General features: G+C 46.6%; 1 protein-coding gene across 1 annotated transcript in view; it reads right to left on the reverse strand.

Moving 5' to 3' along the window:
• Positions 1 to 24,143, reverse strand: part of fxyd6 (FXYD domain containing ion transport regulator 6) — an 80,679-nt gene that overhangs the window by 30,308 nt on the left and 26,228 nt on the right. The window contains exons 2-8 of the mRNA XM_080214558.1: positions 10,799 to 10,852; positions 8,167 to 8,190; positions 6,124 to 6,144; positions 4,903 to 4,977; positions 4,764 to 4,800; positions 3,341 to 3,390; positions 1,339 to 1,358 (exon numbers count right to left, since the gene is read on the reverse strand). Coding sequence (XP_080070684.1) covers positions 1,339 to 1,358; positions 3,341 to 3,390; positions 4,764 to 4,800; positions 4,903 to 4,977; positions 6,124 to 6,144; positions 8,167 to 8,190; positions 10,799 to 10,847 — 276 coding nt within the window. The 5' untranslated portion in view covers positions 10,848 to 10,852. The remainder of the gene's footprint in view (positions 1 to 1,338; positions 1,359 to 3,340; positions 3,391 to 4,763; positions 4,801 to 4,902; positions 4,978 to 6,123; positions 6,145 to 8,166; positions 8,191 to 10,798; positions 10,853 to 24,143) is intronic.

Consider the following 24,143-nt stretch of genomic DNA (forward strand, 5'->3'; position numbering starts at 1 on the left):
CTGTGTGGCAGGTCAGATGTTTGGTGAGAATATAAAGAGTGGCAGAGAACGACTGAAAGGTGAATCAGTAGAAAGAAATTAGAGTACGAGAGGAAGCTAGCTAAAAATGTAAAGTGTAAGAATTTCTATCGGGATGTAAAAAGGTAAAGAGTAAGTAAATTTGGTCGTCTAGAGAGTGACAATGGGGGAGTTAATAGTTCATAATGTATAAAAGGCAGATAAAATGAACAGATATTTTGCTTCTGTCTTTGTGATAGAGAATACAAAAAACATTCCAGTAAATCAGGAGGTGGAGGGGAGAGGGGGGGGGCGCTTGGTGACATTAAAATCACTAGAGAAGTGAGTCTGAACAAACTGAGGGAGCTGCCGCTGGCAGGTCTTTGGGTTCAGATGGACTTCGTTCAAGGGTCTTAAAACAAACGGCAAGTGAGGTAATTGATGCTTTTGCATTAATTTTCCAAAATTCGCCAAATTCTGAGAAGGTTCCATCAGAGTGGCGAGTGTGGCTCTTTACTCGAGAAGGAAGGTTAAAAAAACTGGAATCTCTAGGCTGATGAGTTTGATGTCTGTGATGGGGAAGATGCTGGAATCAACCATTAAAGGTGGTTATAACTGGAGGTTTAGGAAAACATAAGGGGTTTGGAAGAGTCAGCACGGCTTAGAAATCCAGCAGCTCAGGCACAGGTGGTGACAGCCGGGCAGGGAGACAGGCAGGCAGCCGGGCAGGGAGACAGGCAGGCAGCCGGGCAGGGAGACAGGCAGGCAGCCGGGCAGGGAGACAGGCAGGCAGCCGGGCAGGGAGACAGGCAGGCAGCCGGGCAGGGAGACAGGCAGGCAGCCGGGCAGGGAGACAGGCAGGCAGCCGGGCAGGGAGACAGGCAGGCAGCCGGGCAGGGAGACAGGCAGGCAGCCGGGCAGGGAGACAGGCAGGCAGCCGGGCAGGGAGACAGGCAGGCAGCCGGGCAGGGAGACAGGCAGGCAGCCGGGCAGGGAGACAGACAGACAGCCGGGCAGGGAGACAGACAGACAGCCGGGCAGGGAGACAGACAGACAGCCGGGCAGGGAGACAGACAGACAGCCGGGCAGGGAGACAGACAGACAGCCGGGCAGGGAGACAGACAGACAGCCGGGCAGGGAGACAGACAGACAGCCGGGCAGGGAGACAGACAGACAGCCGGGCAGGGAGACAGACAGACAGCCGGGCAGGGAGACAGACAGACAGCCGGGCAGGGAGACAGACAGACAGCCGGGCAGGGAGACAGACAGACAGCCGGGCAGGGAGACAGACAGACTCGCAGAGTAGACACCTTACGTGATTGGTCCTGATCAGTTCTCCACCTTGGCAGCGGCTTCCATTGCTGTGACCAAAGAGAAACAACAAAGTTTATCCGGGCGCCATCTCAATGTGGTTAAGTGTTGGAAGAGGAGTGAACGAGGTCATGAACCACATCCTTTCCCCAACCAAACTCCTCACCCACCCTAAACCCCCACCCCCCCGCCAACTGTCCTCCCAATGGGTGTTTTACTCGAGTAAATGTTCTATATAAATGCAAGTTGTTGCTATACAATGGCAGAATCATGTCATAAATCTCCAATTAGAGCAATGCCATCTTGTTAAATATTTCTGAGCAAGGACAGATCTCAGAATCCCTAATGCGCAGAACAAAGAACAAAAACAGCCCGGGAAACAGGCCCTTCGGCCCAACGAGCCCGCACCGCCATCTTAACACCACCAGTCCCCCTCTCCACCCATGGCCCTTATCTAATGTTTTATGGCCATCCACATTGAGGGAAACTAATTTAGGGACAATTTATTCCTGCCAATCAGCCTAACAGCACATCTTTGGGGTGTGGGAGGAAACCGGAGCACCCGGAGAAAACCCACGCAAGCACGGGGAGAATGCACAAACTCCTGCAGACCCAAATCCATGTGTCTGCACAGCAATCAGCGATAGGCACTGAGCTGTCGTCTTGCCCAGTATCTGGTCCAGTTTAAGCACACACTAACAACATGAAGCACTAGGCCAATCTCGAACAACCAAGAACGAGGCCACTCGGCCCATTGAGTCTGTACCGACTCTCCAGCAACAATCCCTATGACTCTAACCCTTTGTACTTACCTCGCTAATCCTCCTTTGGGCTGTGGGTGGAAACTGGGGCAAACCCATGCGGACACAGACAATCACCCAAGTCCAGAATTGAACCTGGGTCTCTGACACTGAGGCAGCAGTGCTAAACACTGTGCCATCCTGTGAAACCCAAGGGGTGGAATTTTCCCACCCCGTCTGCCACAGGAATTGTAGCGAGTGGTGGGGGTGGGGGCGAGGGGGGGGGGTGGCGGTGGTGGGTAGGGCAGGAGTGTAATACAAAGGTCCATTGCCCTCAGGCAGGATTTTCCAGTCTTGGGGCGAACTCAGTGGGAAAATCCCACCCAATACGTCAGAGTGATATCAGAGAGGCTGGTTCCAGCGGGTGGCCCTGTTCCTCTCCATCGATGTTTATCTTCAAGACACAAAACCATCTCCCAATGAGGAAGGCAATCTGTCTGCTCTGTGCTTTTTTATTCATTCGTGGTACATGGGGCAGCACAGTGGCACAGTGGTTGGCACTGCTGCCTCACAGCACCAGGGACCCAGTTTCAATTCCGGCCTCCGGTCACTGTGTGTGTGGAGTTTGCACATTCTCCCCGTGTCTGCTTGGGTTTCCTCCAGGTGCTCTGGTTCCCTCCCACAATCCAAAGATGTGCAGATAAAGTGGATTGGTCATGCTAAATTACCCCGTGGTGTCAGGGCGACTAGCAAGGGTAACTGAATGGGGTTGTGGGGATAGGGCCTAGTTGAGATTGCGGTCGGTGCAGACTCGATGGGCCAAATGGCCTCCCTCTGCACTGTAGGATTCTATGATTCTATGATACATGGTGTTGTTGGCTGGCCAGGATTTATTGCCCATCTCTAATTGCCCGAGTGCAGTTGAGAATCAAACATATTGCCATAGCTCTGGAGTCACACGTAGTCCAGACCAGGTGAAGACGGCAGATTTCCCTCCCTAAAGGACATTAGTGAACCAGATGGGTTTTTCCAACAATTAACAATGGTTTCATGGTCATCAGTAGATTCTTAATTCCAGATATTTTTTGTTGAATTCACATTCCACCATTTGCTGTGGTGGGATTCAAACCCAGGTCTCCAGAACATTAGCTGAGTTTCTGGATTAATAATCTAGTGATAATATCACAAGCCATCACCTCCCCCTCATCCAGATCCCTCATCACAACAGCTGTTTTTTCTGAGCAGTCACAGGGTTTGTGTCTCACTGCCTGACACAGTTCTGTCTATCTCACCTTTGTTGGTGATCAGAGTTTCAGCCTGAGCTTCCTCATCACCTGGAGACCTGACAGGAAACAAATAGAACATGGAAAAAGGCAGTCAGAACAGTGTCACTCTCGATTGTGCTTCTTTTATGAAGTTTATTTACTTTATGAAGGCTCTCAGTGTCAGTGTTCCCAGCGCGTGCACAGCACGGGGTTAGATACAGAGTAAAGCTCCCTCTACACTGTCCCCATTAAACACTCCCAGGACAGGTACAGCACGGGATTAGATACACAGTAAAGCTCTTTCTACACTATCCTCATCAAACACTCCCAGGACAGGTACAGCACGGGGTTAGATACAGAGTAAAGCTCTTTCTACACTATCCTCATCAAACACTCCCAGGACAGGTACAGCACGGGGTTAGATACAGAGTAAAGCTCCCTCTACACTGTCCCCATCAAACACTCCCATGACAGGTACAGCACGAGGTTAGATACAAAGTAAATCTCCCTCTACACTGTCCTCATCAAACTCTTCCAGGACAGGTACAGCACGGGGTTAGATACAAAGTAAAGCTCCCTCTACACTGTCCCCATCAAACTCTTCCAGGACATGTACAGCACAGGGTTAGATACAAAGTAAAGCTCCGTCTACATTGTCCCCCATCAAACACTCCCAGGACAGGTACAGCACGGGGTTAGATACAGAGTAAAGTTCCCTCTACACTGTCCAAAAACATCTGGTCAAGTAGAATTAGTGAGTAATGTGAGCCTATATTTCATGCAGCGATTCGGTACAATACAGGAATAAATCAATGACTTTGAAAGAACGCCTTTGTTCTACTAATCTCACATCACACATCATTATAGATCTGAGAGAATTGCGCCTCATTCATTCTCTGTGGCTTTGTGTCCTTTACTACTCTTAATTTCATAAGGATCTCAGCATCCAATTGGAACGTCATCTCCAGCATTCTGGGGGATAAAGTTCCAGATTCCTTCTCCACTTTCTGTGAAAGAAACTGCTTTCCCATATCACCCCTGAATGGCCTGGTTCCAGTTTTAAGGTAAAGCCTTTTGTCTCCAGCAGTGGAAAGGTAACCGTGTGGATAAGGAATCAGAGCCGGTGGGGTCAGGTATCTGTGCTGAGGACAGCACCTTGACCAGACTCCTCATAGAATAAAGAAAATTACAGCACAGGAACAGGCCCTTCGGCCCGCCAAGCCTGCACCGACCATGCTGCCCGACTGAACTAAAACCCCCTACCCTTCCGGGGACCGTATCCCTCCATTCCCATCCCATTCATGTATTTGTCAAGATGCTCATATCCGCTTCCACTATCTCCCCCGGCAGCGAGTTCCAGGCACCCATCACCCTCTGTATAAAAAGCCCCGGTTCTGCCTCTGCCCCTTTTCTCAGCTAATACCCTCCCCCGTCTGCTCTGTAACATTACCTGGCCTTCTGATTGAAGCTGCAACGGCACTTCCGACCTGCAAGGAAAGGACAGGACTGAGAGATTGTAGTGATAGAGTGAAGGATTATACACAGCAGATTTACAACAGGATTAGTGTGCATCATCAGGTTCTACTCACTCAAAATCAGCAGGATTCCCAGACTAAAGAGTATGACAGCAAAGACCAAACCTCCAATTCGCAGAGTCTCATAATCTGCAAATCAATCAAGGCAAATTACTCAGGTCTGTCGGAATCCAGGAAAATGGGATTAAATTGGGGCTGGGGAGACTGTGTGTAGCATTATACAGTTCAAAAAGCCTATTCTGCCCATCCTGCCTCTGCTAGCTCACTGAACTAACCATCCAATGAGCCCCACAAGCCCCGCACTTTTCCCACAACCCTGCAAAAAAAAAACAAAAGAAGCTATTTGTCCAATTCCCTTTTGCAAGTTCCTGTTGAATCTTCTGACTCCACTCTCGCAGGCAGGGCCTTCCAGGATCACAACAACTTCACTGCATCCCAATGCATGTGACAATAATAAATCAAATCAAAAAGAGGCAGAGGGGGGAAATTACAGATGCGGTGGATCTAATTTTCTAAAAAAAATTCCACATTTAGGATTTGTGCTTTTAGCTTGGAAAATTGCTGTTGTTGTTCCATTATTTAAGGAGGAAGGAAGAGAGAAACCAGGAATGGGATTCTCCAGCCGTGCTCGTCCCAAAACCATAAGATCATAAGACATAGGAGCAGAATTAGGCCACTAGACCCATCGAGTGTGCTCTATCATTCAATCATAACTAATATTTTTCCCATCTCCATTCTCCTGCTCTTTCTCCATATCCCTTGATCCCCTTATTAATCAAGAACTTATCTATCTCTGTCTTCAAGACATTCAATGACCTGGCCTCCTCTGCGGCAAAGAGTTCCACAGGTTCACCACCCTCTGGCTGAAGAAATTCCTCCTCATCTCTGTTTTAAAGGATTGTCCCTTTAGCCTGAGGTTGTGCCCTCTGGTTCTAGCTTTCTCTACAAGTGGAAACATCCTCTCCATGCCCACTCTATCGCAGGATCCTGTAAGATTCAATAAGATCCCCCTCCTCATTCTCCTAAACTCCAACGAGTACAGACCCAGAGTCCTCAACACCTGAGGCCAATGGGCCTTTGCGTGATCTGCCTTCCTGCCCACTACAATTCCCATGGGAGTGGGACGGGCAAATTTCCCCCCAGATACAGGTCTGCTGAGGGATAGTGACTGGAATCCAGCAGAGGTTCAGACAAGTGCAACTAAGTGCTTAAAAAAAAGATGAACTAAAGATCCTGGCTGAATGGAAGGCCGAGGAACAAAAATGAGTCACTCACCGTAATAAAACTCGTCTTTCTCTTGAGGTGCAGAGAGTTGGGAAAAGAATGCGAAAATATCAGTTTATTTGTTTACAGCAGTCACAATAAATAATTCTCTACAAAACTAATGTAAAAGATGGTGCCCAGAACTGCTCACAATGTCCCGGGTGCGGTCTAACTCTTAATTCAGAGGTAATAAGTGTCCCCTACAGAAAGTGGCACCGTTAATAAATTGCGAGACTTTAAAGAACAAAACTATAAAGGGAATTTAGCAAACTAGAATATAATTTCTGGCGAAGGTGATTCCCATTGGTGCCCATTAATTATGGAATGCAACTACCAGACACGCTCCCTCTCCATGGACACCCTGGTGTGGATACGGCCACCATAAGATATAGGTGCAGAATTAGTCCATTCGGCCCATCGAGTCTGCTCCATGGCTGATAAGTTTCTCAACTCCATTCTCCCACTTTATTCCCTTACCAATCAAGAACCTAGCTATCTCTGTCTTAAATGCACTCAATGCCTATCCGCCACAGCCTTCTGTGGCAACGAATTCCATAGATTCACCACTCTCTGATTGAAGGAATTCCCCCTCATCTCGGTTCTAAAGAGTTTACTACAGCCTCTAACCCAAGCTATTCCCTCAGTTCCTAGTCTCTTCTACTAATGGAAACATCTTCTCCACATCCACTCTATCCGCGCCTTTCAGTATTCTGCAAGTTTCAGAATGTGGAAAGAGGCAGTCAGACGGGAAGACCCTCTGGACCACCCGCTGCCTTGACCTGTTGATGGCTGGGTGTGCTGAGGCCAGAACTCTCCATTCACCTGACGAAGGGAAAACCCCGAAAGCTAGTGGGTTTACTATCAAATAAATTGTTTGGACTTAAACCTGGTGTTGTCAGACTTCTTAATGTGTTTACCCCAGTCCAACGCCGGCATCTCCACATCATGGGTGTGCTCTGACCAGAGGCTTTGTATAGCTGAAGTATGACCTCAATCCTCTAATCCTCTAGATGACAAGGCTAGCAATCCATTAGCCTTTTTGATTATCTTCTTTAACTTTACCTAATTACGTACCTGGGCCCTCAGCGCTCTTTGAACCTCCACTGCTTCCAGCTTTTATCATCTGGAGTGTAGAAACATAGGACTTAGGTGAGGAGTAGGCCATTCAGTCCTTTGAGCCTGCTCTGTCATTCAGTAAGGTCATGGTTGATCTGGGTGTGGTCTCAAATCCATTTTTCTGCGTGTTCCCCTGTCTATAGAATGTCTAACTCAGCGCTGAATGAATTCTGTGACCCGGCATCCACTGATCTCTGGGGAAGAGAATTCCACAAACTAATGACTCTCGGAAGATGTTTGGGAGGATACGGCCTTACTCGGAAAAACATTTCTCCGCATCTCTGTCTTAAGCGCAGGCCTTTTATTCCTAAACTGTCTGTATCTGGTCTCGCACATAAGTGGAATCATCCTCCTGGTATCCGGGTTAACAAATGCCCTGAGAATCTTATATGTTTCAGTAAGCTCGCCTCTCATTCTACTAAACTCCAGTGGTTATACGTCCAACCTGCCCAATCTTCCCTCATAACGTTAGTCCATCATCCCAGGAGGGAGTGGAGTGAACCTTTTCGAATTGTTTCTCACACAGCAGCTATTCTTGATCAAGGGGCGGCACAACGGTTAGCACTGCTGCTTCACAGCGCCAGGGACCTGGGTTCGATTCCCGGCTTGGGTCGCTGTCTGTGCAGAGTCTGCATGCTCTCCCCGTGTCTGTGTGGGTTTCCTCCGGGTGCTCCAATTTCCTCCCACAGTCTAAAAGACGTGCCAGGTAGCCGCATTGACCTGAACAGGTGCTGGACTGTGGCAACTCAGGGAATTTCACAGTGACTTCATTGCAGTGTTAATGCAAGTCTTACTTGCGACTAATAAATAGACTTTATGTTATCTCACCAGGAGATGTTTGGGAGGATATAGCCTTACTAAAAGGCACAGTTCATCACTCAGACAAGGTCTCTCACCCCAGCCCCTACCAATTGGGAGCAAAGCTAACGGAACGCTTACCCATGTTGGTTGAATTCCCGGCAACTGTAAAGGAAAGGAATCCAATGTCAATGATCAACAATGGAATTCAACATCGATTCTGAATTTGGAATTCAATTTCTGATGGATTCCTCGTGGAAATTCAATAAAAATAGAGATAATCTACAAGCATTCATTACTCTATACAACATCCAAATCCTTACATTTGAATGGAACTGGATTGGAGAGCTTTTTCACAAGGAGTCCATCATTGTGCCACGTGACCCAATCTGCTGTTATTGATTTCATACAACAGAGAGGCAGGACACTGGCTGATTATATAAAAGTACAGAATACTCACATTAGGTTCAGATCATTAGTGCGGAGTGGCTATTTCCCCTGATGGGTGAGATATGTCACTGTAGCAAGTGACTCAAAACCGAAGCGATTTGGTACCAGAGAGAGACAAAGAGAGGAAGAGACATGAAGCGACAGAGGAGAAACACAGAGTGATGGATAGAGAGAGACACTCGTAAGCACAATAATCTATAAAATACACTGAATACTCACGTAGCTATCTGAGCACATCTCAAATGGCAGAAAGCTGGCACTGTCGAGTGTGATTGTAGTGAGACAGAGCGACCACAGAGAGTAACAGAGAGGAGACAGAGAAAACATCGACAAAGAGGGATGCAAAGATACACAAACACACACACACACACACACACACACACACACACACACACACACACACACACACACACACACACACACACACACACACACACACACAGCAAGAGATGTCACAATTTGAAACAGTAAAAAATAAACAAACCCAGTGTCCAATATTCACATTTGGATGTTTTCACTGTCTGGGACCACATAAAATCACCTTTATTAACCAAGGCAAGATAGTCACATAACACACCCTGCACTGTAACACTGATATACCCCGCACCCCTCACTGTGACACCGATATACCCCGCACCCCTCACTGTGACACCGATATACCCCGCACCCCTCACTGTGACACCGATATACCCCGCACCCCTCACTGTGACACCGATATACTCCGCACCCCTCACTGTGACACCGATATACTCCGCACCCCTCACTGTGACATCGATATACCCCGCACCCCTCACTGTGATACTGATATAGCCCGCACCCCTCACTGCGACACCGATATAGCCCGCACCCCTCACTGCGACATCGATATAGCCCGCACCCCTCACAGTGACACTGATATACCCCGCACCCCTCACTGCGACACCGATATAGCCCACACCCCTCACTGTGACACTGATATACCCCGCACCCCTCACTGCGACACCGATATAGCCCGCACCCCTCACTGTGACACTGATATAGCCCGCACCCCTCACTGTGACACCGATATAGCCCGCACCCCTCACTGTGACACCGATATACCCCGCACCCCTCACTGTGATACTGATATACCCCGCACCCCTCACTGTGATACTGATATCCCCCGCACCCCTCACTGTGATACTGATATCCCCCGCACCCCTCACTGTGACACTGATATAGCCCGCACCCCTCACTGTGATACTGATATCCCCCGCACCCCTCACTGTGATACTGATATCCCCCGCACCCCTCACTGTGACATCGATATAGCCCGCACCCCTCACTGCGACACCGATATAGCCCGCACCCCTCACTGCGACACCGATATAGCCCGCACCCCTCACTGTGACACTGATATCCCCCGCACCCCTCACTGTGACACTGATATACCCCGCACCCCTCACTGTGACACTGATATCCCCCGCACCCCTCACTGTGATACTGATATACCCCGCACCCCTCACTGTGACACTGATATACCCCGCACCCCTCACTGTGACACTGATATACCCCGCACCCCTCACTGTGACACTGATATCCCCCGCACCCCTCACTGTGACACTGATATACCCCGCACCCCTCACTGTGATACTGATATACCCCGCACCCCTCACTGTGACACTGATATACCCCGCACCCCTCACTGTGACACTGATATACCCCGCACCCCTCACTGTGACACTGATATACCCCGCACCCCTCACTGTGACACTGATATACCCCGCACCCCTCACTGTGACACCGATATACCCCGCACCCCTCACTGTGACACCGATATACCCCGCACCCCTCACTGTGACACTGATATCCCCCGCACCCCTCACTGTGACACCGATATACCCCGCACCCCTCACTGCGACACCGATATACCCCGCACCCCTCACTGCGACATTTAAGAGAACATTTTGTGTGCCCTCTGTCTGATTCTGAACATGATGGTTGAAGGTTTGACACTAATTTTGTGAAATGAAATCTGGAGGCATCGAGGTGACCGAGTGTGCCAGAGGAACAGTGTCAGTGTCAGTGTGCCAGAGGAACAGTGTCAGTGTCAGTGTGCCAGAGGAACAGTGTCAGTGTCAGTGTGCCAGAGGAACAGTGTCAGTGTGTGTGCCAGAGGAACAGTGTCAGTGTGCCAGAGGAACAGTGTCAGTGCCAGTGTGCCAGAGGAACAGTGTCAGTGTGCCGAGTGTACCTGGTGTCTCACGTTTTGCCAATGGAACCCGATCTAGTAACCGACAGGACACCCGTAACAAATTGGAACGGCAATTTCGCAGCGTGCAGTTACCTTGGGTATGTCACTTACCAGCCAGATGAACCAGCCCACAGCACAGAACAAACATGCAGGCTTCCATGGTGTCTAAAAAATAAATAAAAACAGCAGAGCTTTAAAATGAGAAGAATTCCTAGAATGGGTAACTTTGCCTTGACTGAGAGTACAGACAGAACCTGTGCACCCCTCGCTGGACGCTCCTCGCCGGACATCTGGACAGGGGAACCCTCCTGGATTCTTCAACCTGACAGCTTGCACCCAGAAAAGTGATTTGAAATGACACAGTGAAATATCTGCCCACGTTACTGGGGGAATAAGAGTGCTTAAGTCTACATTCAGGAACAGTGGACGTCCCAACCCAGACAAATTCCTAGCCTGAGTTGCCAACTCTCCGGGGACTGTCCTGGAGTCTTCAGGAATTGTACACTAATTTTCAATACCTGCTATGAAATCCAGAAGTTTATTTATTAGTATCACAAGTAGACTTACATTAACGCTGCAATGAAGTTACTGTGAAAATCCCCCAGCCGCCACACTCTGGCACCTGTTCGGATACACTGAGGGAGAATTTAGCATGGCCAGTGCATTAAGCTGCATGTCTTTCAGACTGTGGGAGGAAACCGGAAAAATCAGAGGAAACCCACGCAGATATGGGGAGAACATGCAGGCTCCGCACAGACAGTGACCCAAGCTGAGAATCGAACCCGAACCCTGGTGCTGTGAGGAGCAGTGCGAACCCACTGTGCCAAAAGTCACAAGCGGCAAAATGCGTATTTTTTTAATTCCTTTGAGTTACTCATTATAAACAGGGGGAGAGGGGATACTGGGTTTGATCAATGGCCAGAAACCATCCAATCCCAATAAAGAGGAGCCTGCTTTCTTCCTGATTGGCTGTGGGAAGGCTGACATTGGATAGGTTGGGTAAATCGATAGGCAAATGAGGAGGTGTGGCCATCGGAGCCAGACGGTCGCTCTTTTTCCAAACTAAAGATCTGCCTTTAAAGAATCAAACTATACATACGACAAGAAAATAATACTGTATCTGCAAGTTACTTGAACACAGAGCAACACATGTACAAATCTGTGAAAGAGAAGATTGGTGGTTTGCTTATCCAGCCTGATTTAGTTGTGGTGATCTTTGCTGAAGGCTGCTGTGCATCTTCAGAATGCTGATTAACGACTGTCTTGTTTCAGTTGTGTCTTACATCATGTTTGAGTCACAACAGGACTACTTGGTGTTTCTGGTTGACCACAAACAAAGAACAGAAAGTACAGCACAGGAACAAACCCTTCGGCCTGCCAAGCCTGTACTGATCACGATGCCCTAACTAAAAAAAAAACCTTCTGCCTTTACTTGGTCCATATCCTTCTATTCCTTCCCTATTCATTACACATCTAGATGCCTCTTAAATGTTGCTAATGTGCCTACTTCCTCTGGCAGCGTGTTCCAGGCAGCCACCATTCTCTGCATGGAAAACCTCCCCCCCCACCACATCTTAAACTTTCCCCTGCTCACCTTGGGCCTGTGCCGCCTTTGTAATCGACACTTCCACCCTTGGAAAAAGCCTCTTGACTTGTGGTATCGTGGTGTTGATTTGACTCATGTTTCATCACATGGTGATACTGTTCGGTGTTCGTACTTGCTATGATTGTGATTCTGGGTGTATGCTGATGATTGCTGCTGGACTCCAGCTGCCATCACTTTGGTGTTGGTCTGGAACTTTCTGCCCCATGTTCAGGTTGGAAAATTCACTATCCAAGTTTTGGTCCTGGCCAACTTTCTTCTTCCCCTGTTGTTTTTGAGTAATTTATCAAGTACTGCTGGGAAGGTTTGCCCACACTTGTCTGCCAAATAGTCATTCCTAATTGGTCCCACAGTGTGATGTTTGCCAGCTCAGAACGGGTATACGTATTCAGTTTAAATCGTGTCCTGTAACCTATTGACTGAGGATCTGCATTGCAGAGTTCAGTGTTCTTCTCCCACTGTTAGCACGGGGTCTCCAGTGGTGCTCCTACTGATCTCTAGCCTTCACCATTGTCTTGACGATATCATGAATGGTGATCATGGATAGGTCTTTGCTCAGTGTTAGGTCTACTGGAACTGTGGTGTTCACAACATGAAATATCTGAAGTAACCAGGTGATTTTATTTTGTAGCCACACTTTTGAGTATAACATATAGAAACCTAGAAGATAGGAGCAGGATGAGGCCAATTGGCCCTTCAAGCTTGCTCTGCCATTCATTACGATCATGGCTGTTTATCCAACTCAATAGCCTAATCTGCTTTCTCCCCATAACCTTTCATCCCATTCGCCCCAAGTGCTATATCCAGCTATATCTTGAATACATTCAATGTTTTGGCACCAACTACTTCTGGTGGTAATGAATTCCACAGGCTCACCACTCTTTGGGTGAAGAAATGTCTCCTCATCTCCATCCTAAATGGTCTACCCTAAATCCTCAGACCGTAATGGATCCCAGGGTGGATCTCTGAGCCACTAAAATTGGATGCAAGTATAAAGTCACACCAAATGGATAAACAGAGTCTATGCATAATTTATCCACAATTAGCACTATCGCCACACATGCCGGCCTGGTAAGCAGTGTTGGTGGTGTGGCCTCATACAGCACCCAGAAAAAGCACAGCTTTCCAGAATATGTGCAAGGCACGTGACACCAGAGAAGAACCAGTGAAGAAAACAACGGCCAAAACAAGTGGCTCAATCCCATGGAAAGCTACAGCCATGTACCAAACCAGTTCAGCATTCCCAACAACCAAGAGTCAGTACCAAACAGCGTCAAGATAAGGTGCTGCACGTTTGACACTGATTGCTTGAAACATCAGTCCCATCTCTGAGAGTACATACATTTGAATGTGTGAATTGGAAGGACATTTGCATCTGTATCCAGTTTTGCATACACGGTATGTATATCTTTCCTCTGTGAATATACAGTCTGGGTGATGGAAAAGGATTCTGTTGATATCACTGTGTCTGTACAGTCTTCGGTGTTCACCGTGATAAACATCAACTCTTTGTGTTAATAATCTGATCATCCTCATTGTCTGACTGCGAGGTGTGGTTTGATGTTTTGTACACCTTGTCTTGACGCTGTTTGGAACTGGCTCTTGGTTGTTGGGAATGCTGAACTGGTTTGGTACACGGCTGTGGCTTTCCATGGGATTGAGCCACTTGTTTTGGCCGTTGTTTTCTTCACTGGTGCTTCTCTGGTGTCACGTGCCTTGCACATATTCTGGAAAGCTGTGCTTTTTCTGGGTGCTGTATGAGGCCACACCACCAACACTGCTTACCAGGCCGGCATGTGTGGCCATTGTGCTAATTGTGGATAAATTATGCATAGACTCTGTTTATCCATTTGGTGTGGCTTTATACTTGCATCCAATTTTAGTGGTGATTCCACAGTGAAGCTTTTGTTGTTAGTCCAGGAGGTCTTTTGGAACACTTTCGCTGCTATCACAAGCTCAAATACTGTGTTGACCAGTTCTGCTATCATAAAGTCCTAATCATACCCCCTCATCTCTGCATCTACTAATGAATTGGTTAACGTCTCTGAAGATTATTGCCTAAAGGACATGAATTCCAGACGATGTATCCCGAAACTGAGCTTCGCTCTCGAGTGTTGACCGTACTTTTCCAGGATCCTTAACTTGGTCGTTGGACAGACCCGACCCAACGTGCTGAGTCCGTGGACTCCATCACCTGCAGCTATTTCAGTTTTGATAGATTGGTTAATTGATTCAGAAATAATGAGACACTGTCTGCCAATTGTCAGAACAAAATGAGTTCAGATAGGAGATCCAACGGAATGCTGGAAATTTTGTGGTCAGCGTTTTGCAGGATTTCTAATGATATCTGGGGCTGTGAGAAGTCACGCAAGTTTCCTCCAGCTCTTAGAGTTAACTTAGCTGATTTCCCGTAACAGTGTTAGTGACTGTTCCCTTAATTGGTCATAGACCACAGTGGTAGCACTACAAAATTCTTCAATTGTTCCCGTGTTTAGCTTGAAGCTCTGCCCACATAGCAGTGATTCAAATGGGAAAATGGCTTCAAAAATGAAAGCAGACAGTGAAAAAATCCTGGACAGTGACTCCATCCAGCTGTTTGGAGTTGTTAGTGGATGGAGCTTTCTTCCCAAACAGTCTGTATTATTTAACAAGTTTTCACAGTAACTTCATTGCAGTATTAATGTAAGCCTACTTGTGTAAATGAACTTGAAACTTAAGTTCTTTAGCAGCGATGAATTCTCCTGTAAATTCATCGAGACACCCTCCTGAATCTGCTCCTGCTTAAACTTTGAAACGGACTTTTACTAACAAAGCTCTCCCAGTTTTGATCAACCAGAACCCTACACCTGCTGTCTGGAGCAAGGTGTGATCCCAGAATGGGGCAGTACAGTGTGTACATCCCTACAAATCTGCAGGATCCGTACACGGTGAGCTTTATTCATTGTTTTATTATCACACCAACTGTGAAGATTTGAAGCTTTTACATTTCCTGCAGTCAAATCTTCAAAATGCATGTCTCCAGCCTGTTATCTTCTTCTCTCTGATGTAACTCTACCAGTCAAACACAAGGATCAGTGAAACAGTAATGTTAGTTCAGTGTTTGAAGATGAGATTATTTATGGGGAGGATATTCGCTGGGAGGCTGTGAGGCACATATCTAACCTCAACCACTGCTGCTTACAGACAGACTGCAAGTCATGGGGATTAATACATCATATCTTAAAAACATGTGAATGAAAATGAGAGTTAGAAATGGCAGTTGGCCACTTGGCCCCTCGAGCCTGATCCATCATTCGATAAGATCATGGCTGGCCTGATTGTAAAGTCAACAGCACATTTCTGCTTAATATCATAGGAAACTACAAAGGGTCATGAATGAAGCCCAGTCCATCACACAAACCAATCTCCCATCCACTGACTCCATCTACATTTCCCGCTGCTTCAGAAAAACAGCCAGCGTAATTAAGGACCCCACGCAGTCCGGACATTCTCTTCCTCCTTCTCCCATTGGGCAAAAGAATACAAAAGTCTGAGGACACGTACCAATCGACTCAAGAACAGCTTCCCGGCTGCCATCAGACTTTTGAATGGACCTACTTCGCATTTAGTTGATCTTTCTCTACACCCTCGCTATGACTTTAACATCGCATTCTGCACTCTCTCCTTTCCTTCTCTATGAATGGTATGCTTTGTCTGTATAGTGCATAAGAAACAATACTTTTCACTGTATACTAATATGTGACAATAATAAATCAAATCACTGATAACCTTTCACCTCACCCCTTCTCAAGAATCTATCAATCTGTCCTAAAAACATTCAAAGACTTTGCTTCCACTGCCTTATGAGAATAAAACCATTTCAAAGCCTCATGACCCTCTAAGAGACATAAATATTCCTCATTTCTGTCCTGAATGAATGTCCCCTTATCTTGAAACAGAGACACCCTTGTTCGAGATTCTCCCACAATAATAAACATCCTTCCCACCTGCAACTTGTCAAGACCCCTCTGGATCTTAAATGTTTCAATCAGGTTGCCTCTTCTAAATTCCAGTGTTATAGGCCCAGCCAAACTGACCTTTTGTCATGAGTCAACCCACCCAGGTATCAGTAAATCGAGTAAACCATCTCTGAACAAATTTACATCTTTCCTTAAATAGGGAGACCAATACTGCATGCAGCACTCCAAATATGATCTCTTCACTAACGTCCTGTACAACTGAAGTATAACTTCCCTAGTGTTGCATTCAACTTAATATCTTTCCATTAGCTATCCAAATTCCTTACTCTATTCATTTTCTTGTCTTTTTCATTCATGCACTAGGGCACCCAGGTCCCTCTGCACATTGGAACTCTGCTTTGCAATCTTTCACCATTTGTCCACATTATACTCCATTTGCCAGGTCTTTGCCCATTCACTTACCCTTTCTAAATCCCTTTGTAGCTCTTATGTCCACCTCACTCCTTACTTTCCTATCTATCTTTGTCTCATTAGTAAATGTAGCAACCAAAACTTCATCCAAATTATTTACATTAATCGTAAAATGGTGAGGTCCCAGCACTGATCCCTGTGGCACACCACACCATATCCTGCCAACCAGAAAAAGACCCAATTATGCCAACTCAACTAATCTTCTATCCATACCAATATGTAACTCCCTATGTGAGATTTTATTTTCTGCAATAACTTTTGATGTGGCAGCAAATCAAAAGCCTTCTAAAAACGTAAGTACATTATATCCATCAGTTCCCATTTATCTATAGTGCACCTCAAAGCATTCCAATAAATTGGTTAAATGTGATTTCCCTTTCACAAAACCATGTTGACCCCTTATTTTTAAACAGCAGCCTCTCGTTCTAGAATCTTCCAAAAGAGGAAACATCTTCTCCACATCAACCCTGTCAAGACCCTCTAAGGATCTTGTATGTTTTCAATCAATCTTATTCTTCTAAACTCCCGTGGATACAAGCCTAGTCTGTCCAATCTTTCCCTTAAGACAACCCACTCAATCCAGGTATTGGTTCAATCAACTTTCTCTGAATGGCTTCCCAGTATTTACATCTTGCCTTAAATAATTTGACCAATATTGTACAAGATGCTCCAGATGTGGTCTTATCAATGCCCAATATTACTCAGGCATAATTTTCCTGCTTTTGTATTAGGTCAAGCTTAAACCTCTATGGTTGTGTTTGACAGAGACACTGTAGAGGGAGCTTAATTCTGCATCCCTAACTTGTATTGTACCTGCCCTACGACTGTTTGATGGGTAGAGAAAAGTAAGAAAATGCCAAATTTGATATTTTGTTCATTATCTAAAATGGTGCCCCCAAAGATGTGTGGGTTAGATAGATTGGCCATGCAAAAATTGTCCCTTAAATGTCAGGGAGATCATCAGGGTAGAATTCATGGGGTTATGGGGATAGGGCCTGGCTGGGATTGTTGTTGGTGTAGACTCGATGGGCCAAATGGCCTCTTTCTACACTGTAGGGTTTCTGTAAGTTGAGGGTATCACTGAAATTAGTCAATTAAACACATGCATCACTATAATTCCCTGCACTGTGCTTTCCCTTAATGTTCAGCAAAATATTGTTTTCTAGAATGCTCTGGGTACATTTTTTTTGCATTTGCAAGAGGATATTTTAAATTACAGAGGAGAAGCATCAAGGGCAGCAGAAAATTACAGAGAGGATCTGTTTGTGTTCATGCAAAGGCCGATTAGGCTGTGGGACTATTGTATCTTCACTTGACTGGGCTCAAAGTATTGAATTAGAATGCCACAATTCTTGAGTGATGGAAAAGTCTCCTCAACATATTCCAAAGGAACCATCATTTTTTTTTAAAAAATGACTTGGCTTCCTGCCCAGACTCAACTCAGCTTCAGCTCAGTGCCTTCATTATAAACAGCCTTCGTCTGTGACACATTCACCGAGCTGGGTTCCTTCCTGGGTTCTCCTCAACGCCCCATCGAATGGGGATTGATCTCCAGGACTGGGCTATAGGCAACATTCGGGAGAAAAATATCAAAGCAGCATTTAAAAATAAATTTACAAATATTGGTTGAAGTGGGGGAGGGAGTGGTGGTGGGGGAGGGGGGGCAAAATGGGAGGACACAACTATTAGATCAAGAGCCAAAGGAGAAATCACCCACTACTATCTACAAGATGGACTGCAGCAACTCACCAAGACTCCTTCAACAGTACCCTCTCCTCAACCTGTACCATCTCAAGAGCAGCTGGTGCATAGGAGCACCATCAACTGCAAAGTCCCCTCCAAGCCACAAACCGTCCTGACTTGGAAACATGTCGCCATTCCTTCACTGGCGCTGGGGAGCTCCCTCTCTAACATTTGGTGGACCTACACTACAGGGATTGCAGCCGCTCACCATTACCTTCTCGAGGGCAATTAGGGATGGACAGCAAATGCTGGCCTAGCCAATGACGACCGCATCCTGTGAAAAAAATTTAACAAGCTGCGTAACAAAGAGTTTGCCGGCTCCCTGAATGGTCTCGAGATGGTTGGACCCTGTGGAGGATGGAAATCATGAGGAAGTAATGGTGGGATGTGGAGATGGACAGTCACACGATGAAACCTCCAAAACTGCATCCAGAGATCGCAACAATAATTATTAATCCTTTAATAATCCCTAAGGATCTAATATATTAAGATCAATGTCTAACCTTCTTCAAGAGGCCATCTCCCTCCACTGCTGACTTGGTTGACAAATATATTCACCAAACAGGAATTTTCATTGCTTCAATACTGGTGGCCTAGTCCTCAGCTGTATGAGTCTCCGGCTCCGGAATTTCCTCCTTAAACCTCTCTCTCTTCCTTTACAATGCTCCTTAAAATCAACATAAGCATTTGGTCACCTGTCCTTTTACGTCACTTTTTTCATTTATTTGTGGATTATGGGTGTCACAGTTTGCCAGCTAATGCCCATCCTTAGCTGCCTGGGAGCAGTTGTGAGTCAACCACGTTGCTGTGGCTCGGGAGTCACATGTAGGCCAGACCGGGTAAGGACAGCAGATTTCCTTCCCTAAAGGGTGGGTTTTTCCTGATTATGGTTTCATGGTCATCAGAAGATTCATAGTTCCAGATATTTTTTATTAAATTCAAATTCAACTGTCCGCTGCTGTGGGATTCGAACCCAGGTCCCCAGAACATTAGCTGAGTTTCTGGATTAATAGCCCAACAATAATACCATTTGCTATCATTTCACCATGTTGGAAACAAGGCTTAAAAGTCTGCAGGCAGGAGACTTGGTTAGCGTGGGGAGCACTTTGCCCAGAAGATGCATCTTTTTGACTCCCTCTGTGCAGCATGGTGGAGCAGTGGTTTGTACTGCTGCCTCATAGCGACAGGGACCCAAATTCAATTCGGATGAACTGAGTGACTGCTCGTGCCCTTCTCTCCTCCGGGTGCTCCGGTTTCCTCCCCCACTCCAAAGATGTGCCATAGATGGATTGGCCATGCTAATTTGCCCCTTAGTGTCAGAGGGATTAGCAGGGTAAATAGGTGGGGATAGGGCCTGGGTGGGATTGTTGTTAGCGCAGGCTCAATGGGCCAAATGGCCTCCTTCTGCACTGGAGAGATTCTACGATTCCATGACTGACACTGATCACAACAAGAAAAATGCCTTTCAATCATTGAGAAATACTGCCATTGGACCAAGAGGCTCCAGCATCGATGCTCAGTAGCAGCAGTATGTACTATTTACAAGATGCACTGCAGCAATTCACCAAAGATCCTTAGACAGCACCTTCCAAACTCACGACCACTTCCATCTAGAAGGACAAGGGGTCTTTAAGAGACTTCTGGATGAGTACATGGGATTTAATGGGATTGCGGGTTATAGATAGGCCTGGTAGGTAGGGATATGATCAGCGCAACTTGTGGGCCGAAGGGCCTGTTTGTGCCGTGGTGTTCTATGTTCTATGAAACTGGAGCACTCGGAGGAAACCCACGCAGACATGGGGAGAACGTGCAGACTTCACACAGACAGCGACCCAAGCCAGAAATAGAACCGAGACCCCGGCGCTCTGAGGCAGCAGGGCTAACCACTGTGCCACCCCGACTTGTTCACAGTAACACAAGTGTTAGCATGGTGTGCATGATGAAGAGACCTGTTAAGATCTAAAACTACTTGTAGACAGAGTTTAGATCAAAAGAATTGACAACAGTTACATTACCTGGGAGGAAATGCCATTTATTTCATTGCACTAACACGATAAAAGTTGCGAACCACATTTGGTTCAGATTCAAATGCTGCTATACAGAAATGAGGGATCTTGTGAAAGCCAACAGATGCTGCTTTACGAGGCCCGTCTTCTCAGCACCTTACTGTTGGCTGTCACATACCTCTGCTATCGAGAAAGGAAATACAACAACGGTCACCTCCGCTGTTTGTGGAACAGTCTGTGCCTCTCCTGGAAAGATAAATATTCTGCCAGGAGAAAGACACAAAAAAAGTCCTGATTTTACCAGCACGCCCTCCTGAGACTTGCAGAACAGCATCCTCCGTTGGCCTGGGGTGCGATCTTACGAGACTCGGGCAGGTGGGCCGGTGAAATTCTGGCCAAAATCTGAGGTCAAGTACCAACCAACTCTTCCCTGCTGCCATCAGACTTTTGAATGGACCTGCCTCGCACTGAGTTGATCTTTCTCTACACCCTAGCTATGACTGTAACACTAATGTTCTGCACTCTCTTGTTTCTTTCTCTATGAACGGCATGCTTTGTCTGTACAGCACGCAAGAAACAATGCTTTTCACTGCATCCCAATACATGTGACGATAATAAATCAAATCAAAATATTAAAATTCAAATCATGAACCTCTCAAAGGCAAATCTTCCAAGTATATCGGCAGTCAACATGCAGAGGCCATTTTATTGGCTTGGATGGAGGACCATGGTACACAAACATTTCACTGAGGAACAATAGGCCATTCGGCCTTGGGACCGCCTCCGGCATTCAATAAGGTCACGGGTGATTGCTCAATGGCCTCAACTCCACGTTGCCGTCCATCCCCGGTAACCTATAGCCAAAGATTTTCGATATGGCGAGGTAACCGGAACCAAAAGATCAGTTGGATGTCCACAGCTCCACGTCAAAGATGTTCACAAGTGATCTTAGCATCTACAAATGTAGAAGGAGGCCATTTGGCCCATCCAGTCTGCACTGGCAACAATCCCACCCATGTCCCTTCCTATCCCCATAACCTCACATAATGTCAGGGGGATTAAGGGGAAATTTATCACGGCCAATCAACGTTACCTGCACATATTTGAACTGTGATGTGAAGACCCCAAACATTAATTCTCTCCGCTGGGAGACACTTGCCAACAATGGATGGAAAGGGCGTCATCACCAATGACCGGCTTGTTCCAGCATGTTGATTCGCAGCCACAGTGATCTGCCAACACCAAAGCAACCCCCAAAGACACCTGACAACCACTTCATCGGCGGCACTGAGGCAGAAGCTGCCTCTCACCGACTCACCTCTTCCACCAACAGTGAAGAGTATGAAGCTACCCCATGGCCAATGGATTTGATTGGCTGCATGTCCATTGCCTAGTACTGATGGAGAGACACTGGTGACGATGAATCCCAGGGTTAGCGCAGCAGCAAATTGAAACATTTGACTGTCCGTAATCACCCAGTGATGCAGCAACATAACCCTGGATCCAAATGCTGCCTGAATGCTTCTCTGAGCAAGATAACTGTGACAGCACTCTCCACTGTGGCAGGTACCAACGGGATCTTTCTGAATGTCATGATGTGGAGATGCCAGCATTGGACTGGGGTAGACACAGTAAGAAGTCTGACAACACCAGGTTAAAGTCCAACAGGTTTATTTGGTAGCAAACGCCGCTAGCTTTCGGGGCTCTGCCCCTTTGTCAGGTCAGTGAGGAGAACTCCCCACTCACCTGACGAAAGGGCAGAGCTCCAAAAGCTAGTGGTGTTTGCTACCAGATAATCCTGTTGGACTTTAACCCGGTGTTGCGAGACTTCTTACTATCTTTCTGAATGTCACAGCTAGGCACTGCATTGTTGGATTCAGTTTCTCACAAAGCAGACACAATACCGAGGCAAAGATCTGATGCGATCGACACATCCAAGGTGACTTCCGTGCCCCCTCCATTATAGACTCGAATCCGAACATGATGTTTAGTGAATACAGTTCTTAAAACATCATTTAATGTGACAATGCACACGGCAGCCTTTGTGTTGGGTTTTGTGAACTTACTACAGAATCATCTCTCTCTCTCTCATTAGGATGATGCGAGGTTCCAGCTATTGGCACTGAGAGGATGAAATATAAAGCGAGAGCAAGCGAGCCAATGCTCTACAGTAAACCTCAGTCTGGTAGAGGCAGTCAGTCAGGGGCCCACCCAACAACCAGCCAACCTTCTCGCCATTTTTTAATTAGAACAGGAGACGAACTTTCATGCCATTCAACGAGATCATGGTTGAGTTGAGCTGTTACTTAAGGGTGGCACAGTGGTTAGCACTGCTGCCTCACAGCGCCAGGGACCCGAGTTCAAATCCTGGCTGGGTCACTGTCCCTGTGGAGTTTGCACGTTCTCCCCGTGTCTGCGTCGGTTTCCTCCCACAGTCCAAAGATGTGTCGGTTAGGTTGATTGGCCATGCTAAATTGCCCCTTAGTGTCAGGAGATTAACAAGATAAATATGTGACGTTACGGGAATAAGGCCTGGGTGGGATTGTGGTCGGTGCATCTCAATGGGCCAAATGGCCTCCTTCTGCATTGTAGGAACTCCATGATTAACAACATCTGCCCATCTTGGCTTTTGTACCTTTGACTAGCAACACTTCAAAATCTATCAATCTTTAATTTAAAATAATTAAGTCAGTGTCTACTGCTTTTAGAGGGAGCTCCAAGCTTTGTCGCTTGTCTCTGATTTTAAGGTTACGTCCCTGGTCCGACTGCCTCATACCAGCAGAAAAAAAACCACCCGGTGTTGCATTGTCCTAAAAATTCTCAATCAACTCATCTCTATGCCTTTTATACTTTTTGGCGGCACAGTATCTCACAGCGCCAGGGACCCGGGTTCAATTCCCGGCTTGGATGATTGTGCAAACTCCACACAGACATTCTCCCCGTGTCTGCATGGGTTTCCTCCGGGTGCTCTGGTTTCCTCCCACAGTCCAAAGATGTGCGGGTTAGGTTGATTGGCCATATTAAAGAAAAATGCCCTTAGTGTCCTGAGATGTGTAGGTTAGAGGGGTTAATGGGTAAATATGTAGGGATGTGGGGGTAGGGCCTGGATGGGATTGTGGTCAAAGCAGACTTAATGGGCTAAATGGCCTCTTTCTGTACTGTAGGGTTTCTATGATTTCTAAATGCAAGGGCCTGGGTGGGGATTGTGCTTGGTGCAGACTTGATGGGCCGAATGGCTTCCTTCTGCACTGTAGGATTCTATGATTATATATTCTAGGGACCACAAGTCCAGTTCATGGAATTGTTCCACATAATCCCACATCTTGTAATCCCGATAATAGTTCTGGTGAATCGAGACTGCCCTCCCTCCCTGGTCAATACATCCAAAAATATGATGCCCAGATGGATTACCCAACCTTTCTTCCACCTCAGAATAGAAAGAGGCCATTCAACCCCTCATGTTGTTGTGCCATTGAGAGAGATCAAGGTTGATTTACGCTCCAGACCATAATCTGCCCAGGATTTTGTTCAGCTGTAACAGATTCCCTCCTCCCCTTTATATTTTAGTTCTCTGGTTATAAAGACTAACACATTCCATCAGCAATTTTGATTATTTATGTAACTCTCTCTCTCCTCAGGAAGTCATGTGCAATGAAGGAACCTTTTGAATCTAT

Source organism: Carcharhinus amblyrhynchos, chromosome 29 (assembly GCF_965287045.1).
Source record: "Carcharhinus amblyrhynchos chromosome 29, sCarAmb.v2.hapA, whole genome shotgun sequence".
Classification (NCBI taxonomy): domain Eukaryota; kingdom Metazoa; phylum Chordata; class Chondrichthyes; order Carcharhiniformes; family Carcharhinidae; genus Carcharhinus; species Carcharhinus amblyrhynchos.